The 23,804-nt window shown below is 38.4% G+C and overlaps 1 protein-coding gene across 1 annotated transcript; it reads left to right on the forward strand.

Moving 5' to 3' along the window:
* The first annotated feature begins 2,558 nt into the window (after positions 1 to 2,558).
* On the forward strand, positions 2,559 to 15,277 carry rfx6 (regulatory factor X, 6). The gene is made up of 20 exons (XM_056428786.1): positions 2,559 to 2,715; positions 5,048 to 5,207; positions 6,244 to 6,367; positions 6,666 to 6,727; positions 6,858 to 6,935; positions 7,128 to 7,155; positions 7,977 to 8,084; positions 8,403 to 8,480; positions 8,592 to 8,705; positions 9,172 to 9,221; positions 9,616 to 9,775; positions 9,872 to 10,016; positions 10,154 to 10,263; positions 10,354 to 10,471; positions 11,209 to 11,331; positions 11,521 to 11,727; positions 11,960 to 12,266; positions 12,912 to 13,261; positions 14,700 to 14,900; positions 15,036 to 15,277. Exons 1-20 carry the CDS (start codon positions 2,559 to 2,561, stop codon positions 15,218 to 15,220), a joined length of 2,865 nt encoding a protein of 954 aa, XP_056284761.1. The 3' UTR covers positions 15,221 to 15,277.
* Positions 15,278 to 23,804: the final 8,527 nt, after the last annotated feature.

Raw genomic sequence — 23,804 nt, forward strand, 5'->3', positions numbered from 1 at the left:
TGTTTTTTATGTTATCTTCTCATATTCATACACTGTCACATTCATTGAATGTATTTTAACTCTAAATCTGTCCTTCTCTACACATTACATCTATTGTTCTGTCCATCCTGGAGAGGGATCCTCCTCTGTTGCTCTCCTGAAGCTTTCGTCCCTTTTTCCCCCTGAAGGGTTATTTGGGAGTTTTTCCTGATCCGATGTGAGGTTTGGGACAGGGATGTCTATGTGTACAGATTGTAAAGCACTCCGAGACAAATTTGTAATTTGTGAAATTGGGCTATACAAATAAACTGAATTGAATTGAATATTGACTACATTGATAGAATAATTCAGAAATGTTCCACCTTTTCTCTACCCATCCAAATTAGGTATGTAGTGTAAAAATCTCCTGCAGTTGTTACTGATGTTCTCTCCGTCTGGGGCACAGCGGCAACATGTTATTCTTGCTCATCCCAATGAAGCACTGAGGATAAGGAATAACTACAGACTGTCAGCTGTGGTGGCGGTGGGGCACAAAGTCCCTCAAAAATACCATGTTCTTTCCCCCGGGTTTCACATTTAAAAATATGCGAGTGCACAGGATGTTATGGCCGATGATTACAAGTGTAACCTTTGCATTTCACAGGGTAGATGTTACAGTGTTTCAGCTGCCTTGAATATCCAGCCGCACTCAGCCAGAGGGATGCCACTCGAGGCTGCTGCTGCATGGGGGAATACTTATATCAACCAATCCAGAACCAACACGGGCTGGGGTGAATTGTATTTTGTTTCTGTCCATTTTGACAGACGTGTGTTCTGCGATGAGTTACAACACACTCATTAAGCCCGTCTTTAGTTAGGTGAAAGGGACAAACTTGAATTCAGAGAGTGTGCAGTTGTATTTTTTTTCAGTTTAGGTTTAAAAACACTTCCTACATTTAAGTTTTGTGAGTTACCTTTGTTCATTTATCAACCGTAGCAACATCACCACGATAGCAACATATCCTGGACATACAGAGCAGGAACGATGACCACGGACATGTGCGGCTATGCATGTTTCGATTGGCTACGAGATTATTCAGTTTTTACTTTAACGTAATTAGCCCGATTCTAAAAATGTAGAAATGTGGCAAACTCCCTTTCGCTTAAATCCCGAGTACGTCCCGGGACCAACCATAAGTGACTCTTTAGAGTGTTTTCATGGCGCCGTGAATCGACATTCAGCAGGAGTTAGCCGCAAAAACTAGCAACGGACATATATTGCTATGCTAACGCTGCGTGCTAAGCTAAGCTGACTTCATGGTTTGGCCGAACGGTTCGTTTTACATCACGGTGGGTTTCATATCTCAGGTTACCGTCAGAGGCTGGAAACAACGACATCTCTCTGCTCAAAGTCACCTCGCTGGCACCCTCGCCTCCAGCCTCACGTGCGCCACCTGTCAGCTCGCGCTCCTCGCTGAGAACGCTGCACCACGTGTCTAACCTCACTTCCGGGTTGTCCTCGAACGTCAACGGTCAGAAAAGTATTTCAGTTTTCTATAACATCTTAATTAATAGCATATTTGCGTCCCATTATAGGTTACACGCGGCGGTGGAAAGGGACTAAACTGCATGAACAATTTTGAGGTACTTGTATTTAATTCGAATATTTCCATTTTCTGCTGTAGTTTTTGAGAAGAAGAAGAAGAGAGAAGAAGTTATTGATACTCTTTCCCGGACTGCATTTAGTTGACTCCTTTTGTTAGTTACTTTGCAGATTCAGATTAACAAAACCTATATTCAACAGATAGATGAGGATGTTTTGTTTTAGGTCAAGATATTATACACAGTTATTGATCTGTCATAAACTATACCCAGCACTAAAGTAGTTTACACATTGGCTGTGCATTTCCCAGATGAAACGTTATAATGATTAGACATTAATTCATCAATAATTCTCACCCAACTGTATGATATATGACATTCTGATAGCAAAAAATCAAAAAGGTATAATGAAAATAATTATCAGTGCAATAATTATGAGCTGCTTCCTTTATTTAAGTGGATAACATTATTTTAGAGCTATATCCTCCTGTAAGTATTTAAAACTTTTACAACAATAAAGTGAAAGCCAACTAAACAATTGCTTTTTAAGGAACTTTGTCTAAAGGGCCAGCTGAGTGTGCGGAGGCAGGATGGATGGATGGACAGATGGATGAGGTTTTCTCTGTTAATCATTAATAACCTGGATTAGCCCCAGTCCTCTGTAAATATGATGAATGCGTCCACGGGTTCATTAGCTCTGCCTTTCCACAGCACGGCTTTATTAGCCTGAGGTTGCTCCGTCAGGTTGTTTCCACTTTTCTTTAGCTTCAGAATCGTTGGTTGGACCCCCAAGAAATAATGCTGGACGTGGTGTTTTGTGATCATTGTTATCTTCTCCTGGATTTGAGTGAACTTGGGAAACAGTGCTTGAAGATTCATTTTTAAAGACAAATGAATTGCAGTGGACTGTTGTTGTTGTTTTGTTTTTTTACAACAAGTTTACTTTAGTTTTCTTTATCTTTGGTTAATTTGTTTTTTAACATTTATTTAATTTGACGATGCCGATGAAACGCAGCAGTGAGAGTTCAGCCAGAGATGGAGTGTTCCTCATTCGCTCTCTGACCAAGACGTTGTGCAGCTCACCAGAGGAAACACGCACAGACTTTAACGGACGGACACATTTTCATCAGGAGGATGATTCCGGGATTAAATCAGGTAATGAAACACACATTTTTGATTGCTTCTGGAAGTTCAGGTCAGTAAAGCTGAAGTGTTGTTGTTTTATACTAATATCCTTCTGAAGTCTTCATCATCATCTCCTGTTTTCTTGAATTAATCTACACTCAAATTCTTTCAATCTGAAAATGTTCTTAACATTTCAAACCAGCGCAGGTAAAAAATAATTAAAATACGTGACACAAACTGACCACATAGTGGTGCTACAACAAAAATATGTTTTTTATTTTTTCACAACCTTTTTGGGCCCCACACATGAGAATAAGGATGATGATGAAGACACACCAACAGGAGGGAAGATGTGAGTAGAACATGACTTCAGTGAGAGGAATCAGAGAGGGGAAATGAAATAAAGTCAGTCAAAATGGTGGTCTTGTTCTGATTCTGAAATGCAGCGTTACATTCAGACAAATACCATAATATAGTTCAATATAAATCCTCATCTCAACAGCTTTAGACCATTTTTATTTTCTGTAAATCTTAATATTTATCCTGAAAAATTACTTTTCCTCTGGTTTTCACAATTGTCAACTAAATATCTTGACATGCACAAAAAGGAATGTTATTTCACAATGTTATTGTTAGAGCTATTAAATATCAGGCACTAATCTAGGATTATCATAAAGAGATGCTTTTTCAACAAAAAAGGTTACAACCTTTCCACAATGTTTCATCAACGCCTCATTTTAATCTCTAACATATTCATGTGCTGATTATTATCATTGTCAGGATTAATTAAAGTAGTTCACGGTGCAATTTAAATGATTATTTTCAGTAGTTTCACCCTCCATACCCACAATAGTTTCTTTGATTTTAGTTCAGTTCAGCTGAGACATATTTGGAAAAATACCCCAAAATATTGTTGAGCTGCCAGGAGTCACATCCAATTTTGTATTTCTTTGGTAGTTTGAATGATAAGTTTACAAACTCTGTTTTCACTGACTGTCAGCTCCAATATTTTATATTCTCCTTGTGAATGGATTTGGGGTATATGAGCTCTTGAACACAACACAACACAACATGTTATCATATGCATAATGTAATACACATATATTAGTATTAGTACCGTTATACCTATTCATTTGGTCGTTTTAATAGTTCACCATTGCCTTGTTGTGATTCATAATTGCAGTCATTTTATCTTAGTTGTTGTCATCCTGACATGACATTAATAGTGTTCAGGTTTGTCTCTTTTCTCACCGTGGGGTTGCATAAAAAAGCAATTAAATCACTCCCTTTGAACTCAGGAACATTCAAAATGCAGTTAAAGCATTTCCTTGAATATCTGTTATATATATATATATACAGGACTGTCTCAGAAAATTAGAATATTGTGATAAAGTTCTTTATTTTCTGTAATGCAATTAAAAAAACAAAAATGTCATGCATTCTGGATTCATTACAAATCAACTGAAATATTGCAAGCCTTTTATTCTTTTAATATTGCTGATTATGGCTTACAGCTGAAGAAAACTCTAAAATCCTATCTCATAAAATTTTAATATTTCCTCAGACCAAGTAAAAAAAAAGATTTATAACAGCTGAGTGTTTGTCAAGGCTCAGGAAACCCTTGCAGGTGTTTCGAGTTAATTAGACAATTCAAGTGATTTGTTTAATACCCTACTAGTATACTTTTTCATGATATTCTAATATTTAGAGATAGGATATTTGAGTTTTCTTAAGCTGTAAGCCATAATCAGCAATAAATCAGAATAAAAGGCTTGCAATATTTCAGTTGATTTGTAATGAATCCAGAATGCATGACATTTTTGTTTTTTTAATTGCATTACAGAAAATAAAGAACTTCATCACAATATTCTAATTTTCTGAGACAGTCCTGTATATATACATATATATATAAATATATTTAAGATGGTATGTACCATATCCTCTTATTAATTATAGGTCTTTAAATTTACTGTGTGGGCAGACCAGTGAACAATCTAATGGATAAAAGAAAACTCACAAACTCCTCAAAGCAGATGTTTCGATGAAAAAATGAAGCTGCGGATCTCGACAATGCTCGAGGCACATGGTGGTTTTCTGGAGTCACTGGAAACACTGAAACAGAAATATACGACATCCAAGATGTCCCATTGGTACGGGTAAGGAAATATCAGTGCAGTGCAGAACAAATCCAAGAAGAAGATATTAGTTGAAATTACGGAGAAGAAGAAGCTGCCTCGCTCTCTTTGAGGCAGTGATATGGAAAGACCCGTATCTGTGTCAACCTGAAACTGAAAAGGTCAAGTTATTTTGAAAGTAAACCTTATGTGAGCTGTGTATTATATGTATCTGTTTGTTTTCTCAGAAGCAGAGGACAGTAACGAGACGCCGTCCTCTGAGGAAGATCAGGACCTGATGGACCTGAACTCGGACCTGACCATCAAACAGAGCATCTTGTCCTCCAGGAAGACCATCAGTCAGATCATCAAGGACAAGAAGAAACAGACACAACTCACTCTGCAGTGGTAAGAGCTCCAGAGATGTGCTGCGTACTGCACCAGTAGAGGGACAGTAATATACACATTGACAGTAATATCCATATTTATTGTAATATCCATATTAGCAGTAATTTCCACATTGACAGTAATATCCACATTGACAGTAATATCTATATTTACAGTAATTTCCATATTTACAGTAATATCCATATTCACAGTAATATCGACATTGACAGTAATATCCATATTTACAGTAATATCTACATTGACAGTAATATCCATATTTACAGTAATATTCACATTGACAGAAATATCCACATTGACAGTAATATCCATATTTACAGTAATATCTACATTGACAGTAATATCCATTTTGACAGGTGTGTGTGGGGTCACATTTAACATCTCCAGTCTTCCTTCCTCCAACTCACAAGATGCTAGAGGCTGAAAACATGAATAAGAGATATGTGAAAAGCGCTGTGTAAAATTTATGAAATAACTTTTGGATACATGGTGACAAACAGTTTATAAAAACCCTGCAGGTCACTTGTTAACACTTATATTTGACAAATATATTTCCAGATTCCAAAAACACTGATCTTTCTAGTCGCAACCAAAATGATTCTATGGTATGCAAAATAAAGTATATTTTTTAACTCTCTCCCCTAGTTACTGATTTTTAAACTAAGCAAAGATGGCAACCGGAAGTGACTTCTTCCTCCTTTATACCGAAAACGATTGTTGACGATTATTTTCGACTCCTTTCCAACGCTGTATTTCTGTCTTTTCAAAGGCTTCTTTTAAATATAAGTTTAAAATGTACTGTCACCGCTGCGCCTTCCCTGATTTCACTTTTTTTAGTTTTTATTCAGTAGAATAGGTGTTACTATTGTAATTTGTGAATTGCTCTTTTAGAACTTGTATTTTGTTATTGCGGAGCCCTTTTCTATTTTGTTTGTCTATCTTCCAAAATGTAAAAGTAAATCTGTCCATTAGCTTTATCTTTGACGTGGTTATTTTCCTTTCCTGTCTTCATTTTCTTGTCACTGACGTGTGTCAACAGGCTGGAGGAGAATTATATTGTGTGTGAAGGAGTGTGTCTGCCTCGATGCATCCTCTACGCCCACTACCTGGACTTCTGCAGGAAGGAGAAACTGGAGCCGGCCTGTGCTGCTACATTTGGAAAGGTGTGTGTGTGTGTGTGTGTGTGTGTGTGTTCTGTTCTTTAATCAAATGTGAAAAAGGTATCTATTTGCAGATTTGATTTACTTCTTCATATCCATTTAGTCCTCAACAGTTAAAAGTGCTTTATGAATTTGTTTATCAGGAAGTCTTTAAAAGTTTATACTTTATATTTTCTGTTTAAAACTCTAATCCATCACATATTGTTCCTTACGCAACTGTATATTCCCAAAAACTGATCCATTGGCAATGATATGATGACTGATTGATCACCCATAACTTAATAAAACCTTTTCTCATCAGACGATTCGACAGAAGTTTCCTCTCTTAACGACAAGACGACTGGGCACCAGAGGACACTCCAAGTAAATGCAACAACAAACACAATCCTACCCTCATTCTTCTATTTTGAATTTCTGCAAAGAAGTTGTCAGGTGACCTCAAGCTCCAAAATGTTGTCGTACTTATTAGATGTTAATATCTTTACACATACAGATATCATTACTATGGAATTGGCATCAAAGAGAGCAGCGCTTACTATCACTCTGTGTATTCTGGAAAAGGTTTGACAAGGTAAGGAAACATTTTACATGATTTATTCTAGCATATTACACGGTAACTCCTTGTTCACCTGCTAGTTTATCCGTATGCGGCATCGTTTGTGTTGTTCGTGTGGCCAGCATGAGCGTACACTTATATTGATCGGTTTTCTTCCTTGATGTATTTATATTTTAAAGTATCACGTCTGTTTCTCTTTGATCACAGGTTTTCAGGGAGCAAGCTGAAGAATGAGGTTAGTAAGAAAATACTTTGTGACCTTTAAACTTTAACCCAGTGGTGATGTCACGGAGTCCGATGGTACGCTTCTACATCACTTAGAGTTATAACACTGCGTCATGTAGTAACTAGACAAGACATTTTACTGAAAGGTGTGTGTGTGTGTTACATTATGTAACGGCAACATTTTAATAATAATCTGCCACATTTTGTAATAAACAGCATTAACGCAACGTGAAAAATACATTTAGCTGCTTTTTGTACAAAATTATTACTTATTATTATTATTACTTTTTTCATAAATTCTCTTTATAACACATGAATTCTTTAATAACCATCAAAATTGCTTTCTTCATTCATACATTTGCCATAACGTTTATTTTTTCATTCAAGCTTGAATCATACAGACTCAAAAGGAATATAAAGAAATACTAAAATATATATATATATATATATATATAGAAGTAGTTCACTAGATTAGTAGATTATCTTTCATTCACCATATCAAGTTGAAATCATCTATTCTGGTTATGACATAATATGATTTGAGTTTCATAAAAATTGCAACTCCTGCATTTTTTAGAATAATACATTTTTAGAATTTAGAATTCAATATTGCATTTAAGCTCCATAACATGCTGGTGTTATTACATCATATTGAGAAAAAGTATGGCATGTCATCGAGTTTATATCACACACATTATTAAACTGCAGTGAGGGCATTGGAGGTGAGCAACAACTACATTTTCAGATGGTCATAAATTCCTCTTTAAATTAAGTCAACAGAGTTAAGATCAACTCAAGGAAAAAGGGTTCTCACTCAGTTTTATTTTTCAGGGTGGTTTCACCAGGAAATATTCTTTGAGCTCTAAAACTGGGACATTGCTCCCAGACTTCCCCAACGCTCAGCATCTTCTGCTGCAGGGAAACATCTCCAGAGAAAAGGTGAGTGGAACACATTGATGAATTGATGAATCGATGCATTGATGAATTGAGAAGTCACTGCTCGGCTTGGCGGTGTGTATCGTTGTACAAAAGAGAACAGACCTTCTAATGGGAAATAAATGATCATTTTTAAACTCATATATATGAATAATATACATTTTGACATCCATACATTAAAATGCTAAATGGTACAGATGTATTACCTCTTAACAATATCACATTACCAGCAGTTACTGAATGTGCTGACTGGCTGTAAGCCGTGAATCATAGTTTGTTTGTGAGTTAAGTTAATGTCAGATCTTCACTCGCTCCTCGCAGGTCGACACGCTGATCATGATGTATAAAACACACTGCCAGTGCATCCTGGACAACGCCATCAACGTCAGCTTTGAGGAGGTGATTCTTACAAACCGAGAGCGTTTTATTGTTTTCATACGACTGAGGAGAGTAAAACCAGCACAACCGTCCATGCAAACTAGATTCAACTCTTCAAATGCTTTGTTTCAGATCCAGAATTTTCTCCTACATTTCTGGCAGGGAATGCCCGACCACCTGCTGCCACTGCTGGAGAACCCCATTGTAGTCGACATCTTCTGTGTCTGTGACTCCATCCTCTATAAGGTTGTTACCAAATACTTGATTTGTATTTCTACACCATGGCAGCAAGAGTGCGGAGGTCTAAAAGAGCCCCGACCTCACACCTCATATCGTGAATGACTCCAAATATTTGCACGAGCGCCTGTTAATGAAACAACTTTAAAGTCTTTCACTTTTTCAGTTCATCACATGGCATCTCTAAATTAAGTGTGATAATAATAGCAAATATTTTCATGCAGCGACATTCTTGTAAGTGTAAAGTCTATTTTAAGCCAGAAAAACATTTGTAACCTCAATTTAACTAGTTAAGAAAAGTATAACCCTGCACAATATAATTAAACTAATACACTGATGATGCACTGCTGCCTTGCAGCTTGTCTTTTAATATGGATACAAATAAATAAACCTGGCAATCCCTGTCCTCCCTCTGTGATTCCCCGATAAGATGACCATCTGGATTAACAGTGTGCACCTTTTCTTATTTTGCCAGGTTTTAACAGATGTTCTGATTCCTGCCACAATGCAGGAAATGCCTGAAAGGTTTGTCACTTTATCCTCATGCGTGATGTTCATGTGATACACAAACACAACTGTGAGACAATCTGAGGCTGTTTGTGACACCGGTGGTATCTATGTTGCTAAAAAGATAGAAGTATGTTTCCCATACAAATCTTGCAAAGTAGAAGAAATGTTCCTGAGTGGCAGAAAGCTTTAGTCCAGTTGGTGTTGCCTGGATCTCAATGATTGATCTTTGACCATCATTCCCATCAGATGTAGCACAAGTTGACTCTTTCTTTACTGTGGAGACGAGGATGCAGGTTTTAAACAAGTCTAGTGTAACTCAAACGCTATTATTTGGAACTACATTGACGTATTAAGATATTTAAAGCAAATCTTCATGCTGAATGATTTATTAATTTATTTTGTTCATCAGTCTTTTGGCAGATATCCGCAACTTTGCCAAACACTGGGTGTACTGGCTGGCCTCCTCCCTGGAGAACCTCCCAGAATGCCTTGCCGCCAAGAAGCTGCCCATAGCGCGCCACTTTGTTTCCTCCCTGAAGAGACAGACGTCGTTCTTACACCTGGCACAGGTGTGTTCACCGAAAAAGCAGATGACAGTAAACTCTAATGTCTCAAAAACAAACTCAGCAAGGATTTCTGAGTTCTTCTTTTTCTTCTTTTCTCAGATAGCCCGCCCGGCGCTGTTCGACCAGGCGGTGGTGAGCAGCATGGTGCTGGATATCGACGATGTGGATCTCGGCAGCATCAGCTCGCAGCCTCTGCTCAGCATCTGCTCGACCGGAGACCAGGACACGGACATCTACTCTGAGTGTAAGAGGAGGTCCTGCATTCAAAAAGTGTCCTCACGTAAAAGTACAAAAGTATTAGCATCTAAGTATACTTAAGTACCGCAATGAAAGGACGATGTTATACAGTATATATGAAATATATACTGTCTTTTTTTCCAGATGACTCCATCACGGTCTTTCAGGAGCTGAAGGAGCTGCTGAGGAAGAACGCCACGGTGGAGTCCTTCATCGAGTGGCTGGACTCTGTTGTGGAGCATAAAGTCATCAAGGTAACAGCTGTTGCACCTGGTGCCGTGTGGACTCGTATTTGTCCTGCAAAGTTTCCTGAGCAAGTCTTTTTTCTTTCCGTCTCTGATCAGCCCGGGAAGCAGAGCGGTCGGTCGGTGAAGAAGCGAGCTCAGGATTTCCTCCTCAGGTGGAGTTTCTTCGGGGCCAGAGTGATGCACAACCTCACGCTCAACAACGCCTCCAGCTTTGGTAAGAACAGATTTTTTTTTTTTTATGATATTTCATTGAGAGAGATGCCCTCTCTCTCACAGGGACACCATGAGGTCAGATTCAGTGTGCTAATGTCGAACAGAAAAAAAGGTGTCTTTTTTCTTCTTTCAGAACAAATAGAGCTACAACTGATATATCAGTTATGGGACATGTGGTTTCACTGGTGCTAACAAAGCTGTCAGCAACATTAAAAAATCATGAATAAAAGCTACGTATATGGACATAATGACAACATGGTGATTACTGTTTGCGAAATTAATAACTGTCACAGCTAATTAATTGTTCTGTTCCTTTTTTCTCCATCATTTAGTCAACACACACACACACGCACGAGCGCGTGTGTGTGTGTGGCTAACACAGTACAAGCCAGCTTAGAGCAGATTGCTACAATAGCGTTATAAATTGTAATGGCCAGGCTCGCCTTGATTAAACAAAGTCTTATCTGCGGGTCGCGTGCTCTCTGTTCAAACACATGCACACACACGGCGTACGTGGACGTGAATAAACACCAACCATTTGGTCTGAAGAGTCCCAGTGGAGCTCAAACACACACAGAAGGCTTTAAAGCTGCGAGCCAGCAGGTCAAACAAAGAGCAGCTTGATCCTAAAGGTCAAACTGTGGATGAAGAAGAAAATACCAAATCGAATGTCTCTGGAAATATATGCGGAAAAACCTCAGTCTCTCTTTTTTTCATTTACATTTTGTGCCTTGACAGGTTCCTTCCATCTGATCAGGATGCTGTTAGACGAATACATCCTGCTGGCCCTGGAGACTCAGTTCAACAACGACAAGGAGCAGGAGCTGCAGAACCTGCTGGACAAATACATGAAAAATGCAGGTATCAAGCATCAGACCAGACACTGAGGTTCAGCTGCTGACATCCATGAACTCAAATCTGATTTATACCCAGTCAACACAATGGATGCTACAATAATGATTAATAGGCTTTAACTTAACTGTTCTAACGGTCACTGGTTTAGTGAGTTTCACCAGATGTTGTTGTTGATGACGTTATGTTGTGTTTCAGATGCGAGTAAAGCGGCGTTCATGGTCTCTCCGAGTTCCTGCTTCCTGGCAAATCGCATCAAAGCCACCGCTCCCATCGACCAATCAGTGAAGAATGAGTCTCTGAGAGAACACGCCTACATGTCGCTGTCCACCAATCAGCAGCCGAGTCTGGATACAAGCGCCGTCATCTACAAGGGGACGGAGTCTGCCGGGTTTACAGTGTCAGGTAAAACAAGCTAAAAACAAAACACCGACATATTATCACCATATAAATACGAAGAAACCGATGAATGTGAGGTGCTGGAAATGGGCCAGAAACAGTTCATTTGAGGGCCTTACAATTGAAACTTTGAGCAGAAAGACGCTAAAACGCTCCACAGAGCTGCAGAGAATATAGATTTTGGCACGTTTAAATGAGCCGTCCCGTCATGGGATCTCTGTGTTCTCCCTCTTCACAGGTGGTCAGATGCACTACTCGCAGGTCAGCGGCCCCCTCATGACGCCCCCTATCTCTCCAGCAGCGTTAGTGCACAGAGGCTCCGTCATCAACCAAGGGCCCATGACGGGGAGACCCCTGACTACCTCTTCTTCCTCCACCTGCTCCTCCTCCACTTCCTCCTGCCTGTCTTCTCTCAGCAACATGACGCAACCCAGTCCCTGCTCTTCATACCCGGAGACCCTGTACCACTGCTTACCTCAGACCAGCTCCAGTTACTTCCCCCAAACTGGCAACTCCTCGGCCTCAAGTTACCAGCCTGTCCCCAGGTCAGCTTCACGTAGTGCTGTGAATCTACAGTATGTCTTATGACCCTGAACTCACCATTGATTTCATTATTATTGTATTGTTGGGTAATAGCTAACTCTCACTCGGATATTATTCTGCGTCTAAGTATATAAAAACACTGATGTTTCTTTTTTCTGCTCTTTCTTGTTATCTTCCTTGATTCAGATTTTCACATTTTTGCAAGATGGTGATTTATATTTTGGCATGAATTTAGTAACATATGGTAATTAAATCTGGACCGTGGTAGTATTAAAAATGAGTTATTCTTCTGAATTTGTCACAAGAAAACTAAAATCTTAGTTTGCATAATATTAAAAAACAATTAATGCAGGAGAGAAATATAGTGTGTAGTTGTAATGTTTTATAGGCTTTTCTTCACTGTACGACATTTCTGAAAAAATAAACAAATGTAATGTTTTTCATTTGAGAATATTGCTTATTATTCTCTCTGGGTAAGAGCTTCCTTGAGCTTTTATTTTTGAGGCTATTCAAAAATCAAACAGTGGTTGTTTTATTCTGGCAAACTGAGCCTTCAGGTTCTCGTCCCTCATTGAATTTGACTGTCATTTAAAAGTTGCTTTTGTTGTCATTATTAAGTCAGAAGATTTGTTTAATCTGTGTTTCAGGCCTCAGAGCCAGTGTCTGGCTTCGGTCCAGTCTCAGGCTTCATCCCTGGCCTACCATCTCTCTCGGTATCCCTCCTTCAACGACCAACACCTGACCAAAGACGTCCTCTACGGCCTCCATCACCCGTCTAACAGCACCGACTGCTCCCTGACGCCGTACGGGTCCGGGGTCCGACCCGCATCCAACTACGCTTCGGGATCGAATCCAGTTCAGACTGAACAGGGCCTGGATGCTCAGACAGCTGCTCATATTCTGGACTCGGGGGAGGGGTTCGGCTTCGTGGGCTCTGAACTCAACTCTGCGGGCGACGGGTGTCAGGGACAGACGTACGCTGCTGCAGGACACAGCGGTAAGGACGAATCCCACTCCGGTACTAACTCGTGTCATCTGGTGGATCTCGCTGAACTTTATTTTCAATACAGGAAAATAAATGTGAAATTTGAGACAGCTCGAATATTTCTATTTGATGTTAAAGGTAAATATTTGACTCGGTGTCGGTCTTATTTGGCCTCATTGAAGAGTCTGAAGAAGCATATAAAGAATATTTACTTTATGGGATGTTGTTCTACAAGTTGTTAAAAAACAAAACAACATTGTGACATTTTACACACGCTTTAGCTGTAAATATCTGCATATAGTCAACTTATTTTTTAAATCAAATTGACACATTAGACTTATAGTCCGGGAAAAGGAAAATAATGTGAAAAGACAGCGAACTAAAACATATTTCAGGATATTTGACCTGAAGTCACGGCTCGATGGCCCCTCCCCCTTCCTCGACATAGACATCAGTGGTTCTGCTGCTCAGTTGCCGGCGACAACCACAGCCTCCAGTTTACCAGCTGACTGGTGAACTGGACTCCTGGCTCACCGGCACAAATCCACCTGGGCCACCGTACCCGTAGGTCGGTGAGCCGTCATATCATTCATAAAGTTATTTATGATACGTGGGATCTGGACCGTTTCATACAAGTATTTTACTGATAATAGCACTATTAAATGGGTTAAAGAAAGAAGGACAATTCCTTTTTAAATGCTTTAAAAACCGGAGCTCGGAGTCAACACTTTAAAGGCTAATCAACCTTTGTATTTGTTATGGTGCATTTATTACCTCCTTATTCACAGGTAAAGGCATACCAGTACACCATCAATATGAGATATGTACACTTAATTCATTAATCTGGCTGTGTAATTAAAACAAAGTTTCTAAGAAGACATATTTATATTTTCTTTACATGGACTTTAAACGTTTACAATTGTAAAATGATATTAATTGTAATCTTATTTATCACACACGTAACTTTGTGTGACCTTTTCAGACCGGAGGAGGTCTTTAGAACAGCACATTTACAATGTTCATGATGAACAACTCACTATTATTGCAAAATACAAATGTAATCGTACAAAAGTAAACTATGTTTGTGCAATATTTCTATCCAAAGGAAAGCCACACTTTCACTGCGGAGGCGGATAGTGTTCCCAACCTTTTGACACAGAATTCTTCGAGTATAAAAGATACAAATAAAGAAGGAAAGTAAGACCTCTTTTGGCTTGTGACCCCTTGAAATGAATGTCAAGGAGATTCTTTCCTCCGACTGTCTCACTTGAGAGCTTTTAAAGATGTACAGAGGTGAAAGAATTTCGATTCCGATTTTGAGCTTCACGATTTTTTTTTCGTGACCCTTTCTCGTAAGAGGGATCCGGACCGTTGTCCTGTGCTCCAGACAAATTGTGAGCACGGTTCGTTGAAAACTGGAACCCGATGCCAGATTTTCGTCCTGTGGCAGGTTACTACGGCAACGGCACTTACCTGGACAGCCAGCGCATGGCGTCGCTGGTCGACCAGCACGTGTCCGTCATCAGCACCATCAGCAGCCTGCGCCCGTTCCCGTCAACGTACTCCGAAGTCCACGACCCGCTCAACATCCTGGACGAACCGGGAAGGAAAGCAACGGGCACATATTTCACCGAGGCCGACACCGGAGCAGGTCGGGTTCAAATTGATCTTACACATTAATAACGCCACACGTAAGAAAGATGACGAGAGGACCAGAGATGATGTATCCGTCTTGAATTGTTGAAAAGCAATTACATTTCACACATTTCTGTTGATTCTTCAACAGATCATTCTCACCCCTCGTCAGGGTCTGCCCCCTGCATGTTTGGAGTTGCCTCTCCGTTCTCCTCCCAGGATGCATTGCTCGCTCAGCAGCAGCAGCGCGTGCCGTCGTCATCAGAGGTGCGGGACTTGGTGTCTTCGCTTCCGCCCATCAACACCGTCTTCATGGGAGCAGGAGGAGTACAATGACGGCAACAACAGCGTCCTGGTGTCCAGTCCCCGCCGTAGCAGCCCAGGTCCAGGAAGTACACGTGCGCATATGCTATGAATACCCAAGAATATCCAAACGGTCAGGTGCAGTATGAACATGGAGCAGGGCAGTCCTCCATAAAGAGACTTGCACAGAAAGACTGAGAAAGACCTCCGTGTTCTGTGCTTGTATCCCCGACTGCATTATGAACCAGTTAGAGGAGCAAAGGAAAGATATTTATTTGTTTAGAAATATTGATTATACTTTTAAAAAATCAAATAAAACTAATATAACAGTGACTCTGATACAGATATTTATCCACAACTGTATTTTTCAATCAGTATTTCTTTCCAGTTTGGAGATAATACATAAATACAAACAAATTATTGGAAGTTTTTTTTCAATATAAATGATGCTTGAGGGCTTCAACTTCCTCTGTGTGCAAATTGTTGGAAATAAATATTTGTTAGTCCAAATGGTGTTTGATATTTTTGGCAAGACAACAAGTGAAAAGCAGCCTAACAGCACATGTTGTGAGACGATGTGCAGTTTGTCCATTCAGAGTGTTTAATGATCACAATCCAGCCTTTTCAGGGTTAACGCTCCGCTCTGCTCGTGTTAGGTGATGACACTATTTATTTTTTAGGGCGTTGAGAAACACCATCTTAAATTTGGATTAAAAGTTAAACAAATATTTGCGACGCAAGTTGGTAAAACGGCTATGCTCTAAAAATTCATTCGTAGAATTAGTTTATTAAGACCAATATTTACATTTATCGTCAGGCTGTGATCTCTCTAGAGGCCGTTGTATTTATAACTGGAGCAGGACGTCAGGTGAGTAAAGTTAATGTAGGTCGGGGTCACACAATCATAGCACTTTGACATAAGACTTTATTTAACTTTAGTTATTATAATTATTTTTCCACAGGCCGTTCAGCACCGAACTCTTTTCCACCCGGTGAGGAGGTGCACACTTGAAATGCTGTGCTTACAAACATCTGATCCACCCTATATACTCTGGGCCTTTCAAATTAGCTCCAGGTGGTTGTGCTCAATGACAAATTCAAAGGGCGACCACAGTTATTGCAATTCATCCGGAGGGGTTGTCATGAACGTCTCACACACACATCAGGGTCACTCATCCAAGACGTTTCACTTTCAGGGAACCGCGTCGACCTCATAGTGGGAAAAGTCAGAGGATCGCCAAAGTCAGTTGGCCCCATCAGCCGGGAGTCATTTCGCATTTAGACGACACATTCACCCGTGAGATGTTTCAGTTTGGACTCCGTTGTGACGCCACTAAAAACTAAATTAACAGCTGCAGCTCCACTGACCGGATGAAATATTATCTTCTGGTCGCATGTTTGTCCGTTTATCTATGGAGGTGCCGAGCAGAACAGTTTGTGTTCTTGCTTTGTCTGCTCCTGCAGCAGATTGACTTGCAGTCAATAATAGACCCCAATAGAGTTCTTATCTCCTCTGCTTCAAAGCCCGTCTGTCAGAGCTCCGAACGCACGACTCTTTAATGGCCGAGCGCCGAGATTACAGGACGGCATCACGATTGAAGACCGTGGATCAAAGTTGGAAGCTTTTTTTTATTCGTAATCGTTTGCTTTCTCTGCGGCACAATGGAGGCGAGATAAGGGCGAGATAAAAGTGTTTACCAAAATGTTACGAGAACCAACAGAGAGCGGGAGGAAAGGGAGGGCGAGGGGACGAGAGCGAAGCTGTTAATGTCACACCATGGTGACCTCAGGAGAACACGGAAACATGTCTCCTCTTGAGTTCGTCTGTACGCTGGAGCAGATGGGACGTCGTAAAAACCGAGAGATCAAAGGGGGCGGCCTCGGTGACGGTTGTTTCCTCCGACAAACACACTTCAGTAGAGAAAGAGAGAAACTCGGCATTCACCGGAAATACCTTTTGAAGTCATGAAATGAAGATGGAAATTTACTGAACTCACCTGCATTTAAATAATTGGTGATTTTCAGGCGAACACAATTTCTTAAAATGTTTATTTATTATCTTGAAATTCCCATTATGTATTAATGGAATTATAGTGGTAGTTGACCAGAGGATACAGGCGTTGTATGTAATCAATACGTTTCTCCTAATGTACAGTTAGACAACCACCTCTGGATACATCTGAAAACCCTCTGTGGTAACACTTTACTTTATGGGGTAAGACATTTCCTAATAATTTCCAAATTTCCCTGAAAAGAACAAAGTATTATAGTACTAATTATAATGAAATTATTGATCTCCTCAAAAGACAATTTAATACAATTAATGTATTGACCATTTATTATTGGAAATTTTTACTCTCTAAACATGTTGCATTGCATGCTTGACTCTTTGTTCACTATATTGTTATTTTAATTAAATGTAACATTACATAACATGTTCTGTGTATAGCAATGAAACTGATAGAAAGAGTTAAAAGCACTTTTTTTTAGGTTCTCCTTTATATCAAGACCTCAAAAACAAGGTTATTTAATCAAATTAATAGGGATGGTTGTTACTTTTAGATGAAACATTTCTTTGCATTTTATTTAGAGACGTTCCATACAATTAATTTCTTCTTTTTAATTGTAATTTTATTTTGTTCACGTGTGAAAACGTGTTTTAATTTCTTACACAATGGCTTGTCTTTCAATTGAAAGTAAATAATAACAAATGAAGGATCACTGTTGACTGTCTAATTAAAACTCGATGAATAAGCCCCAGTCGAGGCGGCCTGTGTGAGGTGAATGGCGGTGACGTGGCCACGCTCCCTCCTCCCTTCTTGATTGGCTTTTATATGTTATCTACTCAGGAGGAAAAATCCATTTCAGGTCCTCATGCAGCGTCGCAGGGACAGATGGTGGCATATGTAATGATTACAGAATCCCCACGTTAAAATACTTTAATTACTAAGTCAATAATGGCTGTAACAATTGCTGGACCTTTAGTGTAAAAACAACAGAAGGCCGAAGACAAACTTTGGGCCAATGTTTAACCAGAACTTTGCATTAGAGCCGATCCAGACGGCCTCTATATCTCACACAGGCTATCGTGCAGGGGGAACCTGGTGTATCTGCAATGAGGAACACCATTATTCACAGTTGTATAACAGTTTCAACCCTAACAATTCCAAATAAATAAAAGGAGATTAATGTTTAAAAATAATTTGTTTTTATTTTACTGCTTTGAGAGACTCAGTCTTCATGTTACATTTAATTCTCACTTTTTGGTTAGATTTAATTTGTTACATTTTTATCAGCCTACAAAAGGAAAAGTCTGCTTTGAAATATATAATATATAATAAATGCTAATAAAATGTAAAGCTGAAGATAAATCAATTGTTGGATGGAAAAATAGATTCTAATATAATACACAATCAGAAATGGAACACATGAAGAAAGAAATGAGTAAAAGCATTTTGCTATTTTTTAATTAAATTTAACAAAAGAAAAAATATGAAGGAACTAGATGAAGTGTGGATTGACAGATTTGATTAAATGTTCATATTTCATCGACATTTTCTAGTTTTTATGTTTTTAATGTATTACATTATTAAATAATTCATTTAAAAAAATTACACAGGTCTCAATGATCTGCACTGTTTAGGCTTTTTACATTTTAAATGATTTTCTATTGATACAGGCGAAGGACAATGAAAAGATATAATATATATGTAACATGTACAATAAACCCTATCTGTATAAAGTATAAACTATTTACTGTGTGGAGGTAATAGGTGGTACAGTTATTTATAATTGTATATGCTACTTTATCTGACCGGATAATGTTAAATATAGGATAAGCATGTATAGTGACACACATTGAAAGGAAAATGACAACAAATGCAGGTAATTTACGGTAAAGAGGTTCAGGGAACTTCTCTCGCTCTCTAGTTTCGTGTTCTCCGTGTAGTTCTTCAAGATTCCACTAGAGGGCCACAAACTCACATGTTTAACTGTTTTTGGGGCGCCAGTGCTCAAGCCGTCTGTGTTTGCTCAGGAGAGAAAGAGGGAGCAGCAGATTGTCGTGACTCCACTGTCGCCTCACAGCAAGAGGGCCCTTTCAATGCATGTTCTGCCCGATGACAGCGTGGGTCCCCCCCGGCTTCACCACACAGTCCTAAAACACTCAGTTTAGGGTAAATGAGAACTCTACATTGTTGATGTGAGCATGAATGGTTGTCTGTCTCCATGTGTTCACCCAGCGATAATCTGGCGACAATGGCTGCTGGCAAATAGAGGGCCACGGGGCCACAAGGCCTGGCCCCACCCACCTTGAGTCACAAAAAAAAGAAAAAGTATACAAATATTATTATAATAATATTAATTATATTGATATATAATATAATTCTACAAATTGTCCATATTAGTTTTTTAGAGATATGGAATATACCCAGTAATATTTGTAAAATAGGTTATCATCGCAAAATATATTCTTTCCCTGCACTTCCTCTCTGTCTGTCTGCATGTCTCAGACACACTTTAACCCGAACAAGGATCATAGGTCCATCTTAACATATAAACATGTTCTATTAGATGTTATATATATATATATATGAATATATATATATGTGTGATTTATATTATACAATATATATATATTTTATTATAATATATTTATGATATTTATATTGTACACTTATATTAGAAGTTATTTATATATCATATTATACTGAATATTATTATATGATATATGTATTATATATATATATATATATAGTATACTGAATTGTATGAATAAGATGTCCTTATTATGTCAGTGTTGGAATAAACATAATAATAATACAAAGTAGAAATGCGTGTTTGATACTTTTTTTATATTGAATCATACTGGGATGTTTGCTGAAATTGATTGGATGGCCCTGGCGGCCTGTCCAGGGTGTCCCCTGCCTTCGCCCTATGTCAGCTGGGATCGGCTCCAGCGCCCCCGCGACCCTAATGAGGATAAGCGGTATTGATAATGGATGGATGGCCCTACCTAAAACAAATTCCACCAGCCGCCACTGTCTGTTGTCCATTGTGGAACCCATCTTTGCCCAATGTCATGTGGGATCAGTTCCAGCACCCTCGCAACCCTGAAACGGATAAGCTGTTACACTATTTCATTTTCAGTGTATCTGGTTTGCTGAGATTTACATTGTCAAGGCTTCCTGCAAGGATATGTCTCATGAACCTGACACTAATTTACTAATTACATTAAAAAATAATTTAAAACAATTAACTAATAATAATAATAATAAGAGCCCAAATAATCCTCAAAATTATTTAAGTATTACCTACTCTGTAAGTATAATATTACTATCGACTTTTACTAATTTGTTCTAAAAATATAATTTGTTTAATACAATTATTGGATTTAGTTAAAGTTCAAGGTCTAGTATTGATATATACATTAAAAGTATATATCTGCACCCCCTACAACTATATCATAAGAATAAATAAAAGAAAACAACATTAGTGATGAAAATCCTACAATATGAAATTACTGTGAGTTATTTAGAGTGCTTGCAGTTCAGTAATCTGAGGGTAAACACCGAGTACGGCCTGGTCATGGATGATCACTGAAATCTCTTCGACCTAACATCACATTCAACTTAAGGAAATGAAAATAATGCTGAGGATATTTTTAGATAAGAAATTCAGGAAAGCTCAGAATACATTGATTTTCACTTTGGATTTGAATCATAGATATGTGTGTTCTGTAACATGATTGTTTCTGTCTTTTCTTTAAATAATTGAGGGATAAGACAAAAAAGACATTAAGGCAATATAAAAAGACACATATAAGCTTAACTTAATTAAAAAAGATAATGTTTCAGAAACCCATTCCCTCATCTTTAATACACTATTTACATAAATTCCTGCTGTGCAAGTGAGCTGATGAAGCTGTACCTCTATGGTACAATATTAGGCTTGATAGAGTTACACATTACATTTAAATAATTCCTTACAAATGTCTATCAAAATGTATTTTATAAAGATGATTTGTGTGCAAAAATAAGAGAGGTGAGATTTATAGTTTGTATACACTACCAGTCAAAAGTTTGGGGTCACCCAGAATATGTTGTGTTTTCCATGAAAACTCACACTTTTATTTATCAAATTAATTGCAAAATGTATAGAAAATATATTCAAGACATTGACAAGGTTAAGATAATGATCTTTATTTTAAATAGACATTTTGTTCTTCAAACTTGTAGCTCAAAGGAAGGCCGGTTGTCTCACCAGCATAACTGTTTTCAGCTGTGCTAACATAAAAAGGGTTTTCAAGGGTTTTCTAATAATCCATTAGTCTTCTAAGGCGATAACACAATGTAACATTAGAACACTGGAGTGATGGAAATGGGCCTCTATACACCGATGTAGATATTTCATTAAATACTACGTTTCCACCTAGAATAGTCATTTACCACATTAACAATGTATAGAGTGTATTTCTGATTAATTTAATGTTATCTTCATTGAAAACAACAGTGCTTTTCTTGGAGAAATTAAGACATTTCTAAGTGACCCCAAATATTTGAACGGTAGTGTAGCTGTTTAGATAATTGTAATGAAGTAAATGTACTGTGCATTAATACTTCAAAATTGTAATTATGGGCAGTGCTTGAGTAATTCTTACTTTATTACCAGAATCAAAACTAAATTCCCCCGTCCTGCCTAAGTCAGCTTTCTCTTCTCTGTACACTGCTGTAATTTCAGCTGCAGCTTTGTTTGCTTTGTTTACGTTAACCAACGATATTAATGCTCCACTTGATGGGATAAAAACAGGGAGCTTCCATTATTTGACTCCACAATCAGGCAGACATTTCAACTGGAATTTTAGGCCAAAGATCAACGTCTTCATTCAATAAAGCTTTTAATAAAAACTAAGTTTTTTTTACTAAAGCTTGTTGTTGAGACAGTCTGCAATGATTTTGCATAGTACAAAAATCTCCCAGACCAGAGCATATGATTAAGGATAGTTAGACACACTGCAGCTTGTATTTTTAAGTGCAGTTCTTGTTCGTGTTATTGTCCTGTACAGTAGGTCAGTGCTAGCAAGCATGAATGAATCGTAGTTTGAGAGGCTCTCAGAAGATGGTACATTGCTACATAACAAAGTCCTCAGTTATTAAAACACGACCCTTCATCCATTGCTGAAATCCTTTATCCATTTCATATAACAAAACACAGCGTTGAATTTTCCCAGATGAATTAGAAACAGACATTGAAGTGAGGTCAGAAAGTATTACAGGTTAACATATTGTCGGATTTGGTCTTTTCATTAGATTTTTGACAATAAGAAAAAATATAGTTTCACACAATTTTTATAATTTACTGATCCATTCAACATAACTGGTTTGTTAGACTGTCCCAGTGCTTCACTTTGTGAAGGAGGACTATAGTCTTACACATATTTCTCAACTGTGTGTGTGTGTGTGTGTATTAACCCCACACTGGCCAGTGCTGCAGGTATTTCTCTCCCTTGTGGTGAATATCTTGGAGGACTATGCACACACTCAATACACGACGCAAGCAGCAGGAGCCATGAGGAAACTGTGGGTATGTGGGGACATACATCTGATTACACAGGGACGTTGTGGGGACCTACATCTGATTACACAGGGACGTTGTGGGGACCTACATCTGATTACACAGGGACGTTGTGGGGACCTACATCTGATTACACAGTTATGTTGTGGGGACCTACATCTGATTACACAGGGACGTTGTGGGGACCTACATCTGATTACACAGGGATGTTGTGGGGACCTACATCTGATTACACAGGGATGTTGTGGGGACCTACATCTGATTACACAGGGACGTTGTGGGGACCTACATCTGATTACACAGTGATGTTGTGGGGACTCACTTTTCTTTTGGGGACTAAATGTGAGTCCCCATAAAGTAAATCATTACATTTGAGGTTGAGGACTTGGTTTAAGCTCAGGGTAAGATTAGGTTTAGATTTAGTTAAGGATAAGGGTTAAGATTTAAAAAGTAGCAGTTAAGGTTAGGGTTAAGGGAAGTCTCCAGGAAGTTAATGTAAGTCAATGTAATGTCCTCACGACTGTGTGTGTTTACAGGAGAGTATATACATGCATTTGCAGGGCCACATCTGATAAACCTTTATCCATTGAATCATTTTTATTCTAAAAACAGATGAGCTTTTTACTCATAGTTTTATACAATATAAGCCACTTGAAACTACAATCTTGTATTTCATTGCAAAATAGGTAATTAGTTAGTTTATGGTCAAAAACTAAATACAATATTTAAAGAGTTGGTCATTTAAAAGTTGAGTTATGTTAGATACTGTAGGATTAAAACCTTTTTTCTTTTTCCTTTTTAAATATGATGTCAAATTTAAATGTAAAAGTGGTTGTAACCAATATATTTATGACAACGATATTTATCGATTGATGATGTAAAAACAATGTGGAAGGGATCGGTCAAAGTGATGCCTTTAATCATCACCCAACTCCCCTCGGCTTTATGGAGCTTTATAGTGAGTCTTCTCTGACTGTAACTTTACAGTGTTGGTTCAGTCTCTCTGATCTCTTAGTATCATATTCAGAGAAAAAGCTTTTAAAAC

This window comes from Pseudoliparis swirei, chromosome 12 (genome assembly GCF_029220125.1).
Source record: "Pseudoliparis swirei isolate HS2019 ecotype Mariana Trench chromosome 12, NWPU_hadal_v1, whole genome shotgun sequence".
NCBI lineage: Eukaryota > Metazoa > Chordata > Actinopteri > Perciformes > Liparidae > Pseudoliparis > Pseudoliparis swirei.

Excerpts from the sequence above, each read along its gene's own strand:
- rfx6 (XM_056428786.1), top strand. The coding sequence starts at position 2,559 with ATGCCGATGAAACGCAGCAGTGAGAGTTCAGCCAGAGATGGAGTGTTC. Across the intron at positions 8,481-8,591 it reads TCAACGTCAGCTTTGAGGAG|ATCCAGAATTTTCTCCTACA; the intron begins GTGATTCTTACA and ends GCTTTGTTTCAG. Across the intron at positions 10,472-11,208 it reads CAACAACGCCTCCAGCTTTG|GTTCCTTCCATCTGATCAGG; the intron begins GTAAGAACAGAT and ends GTGCCTTGACAG.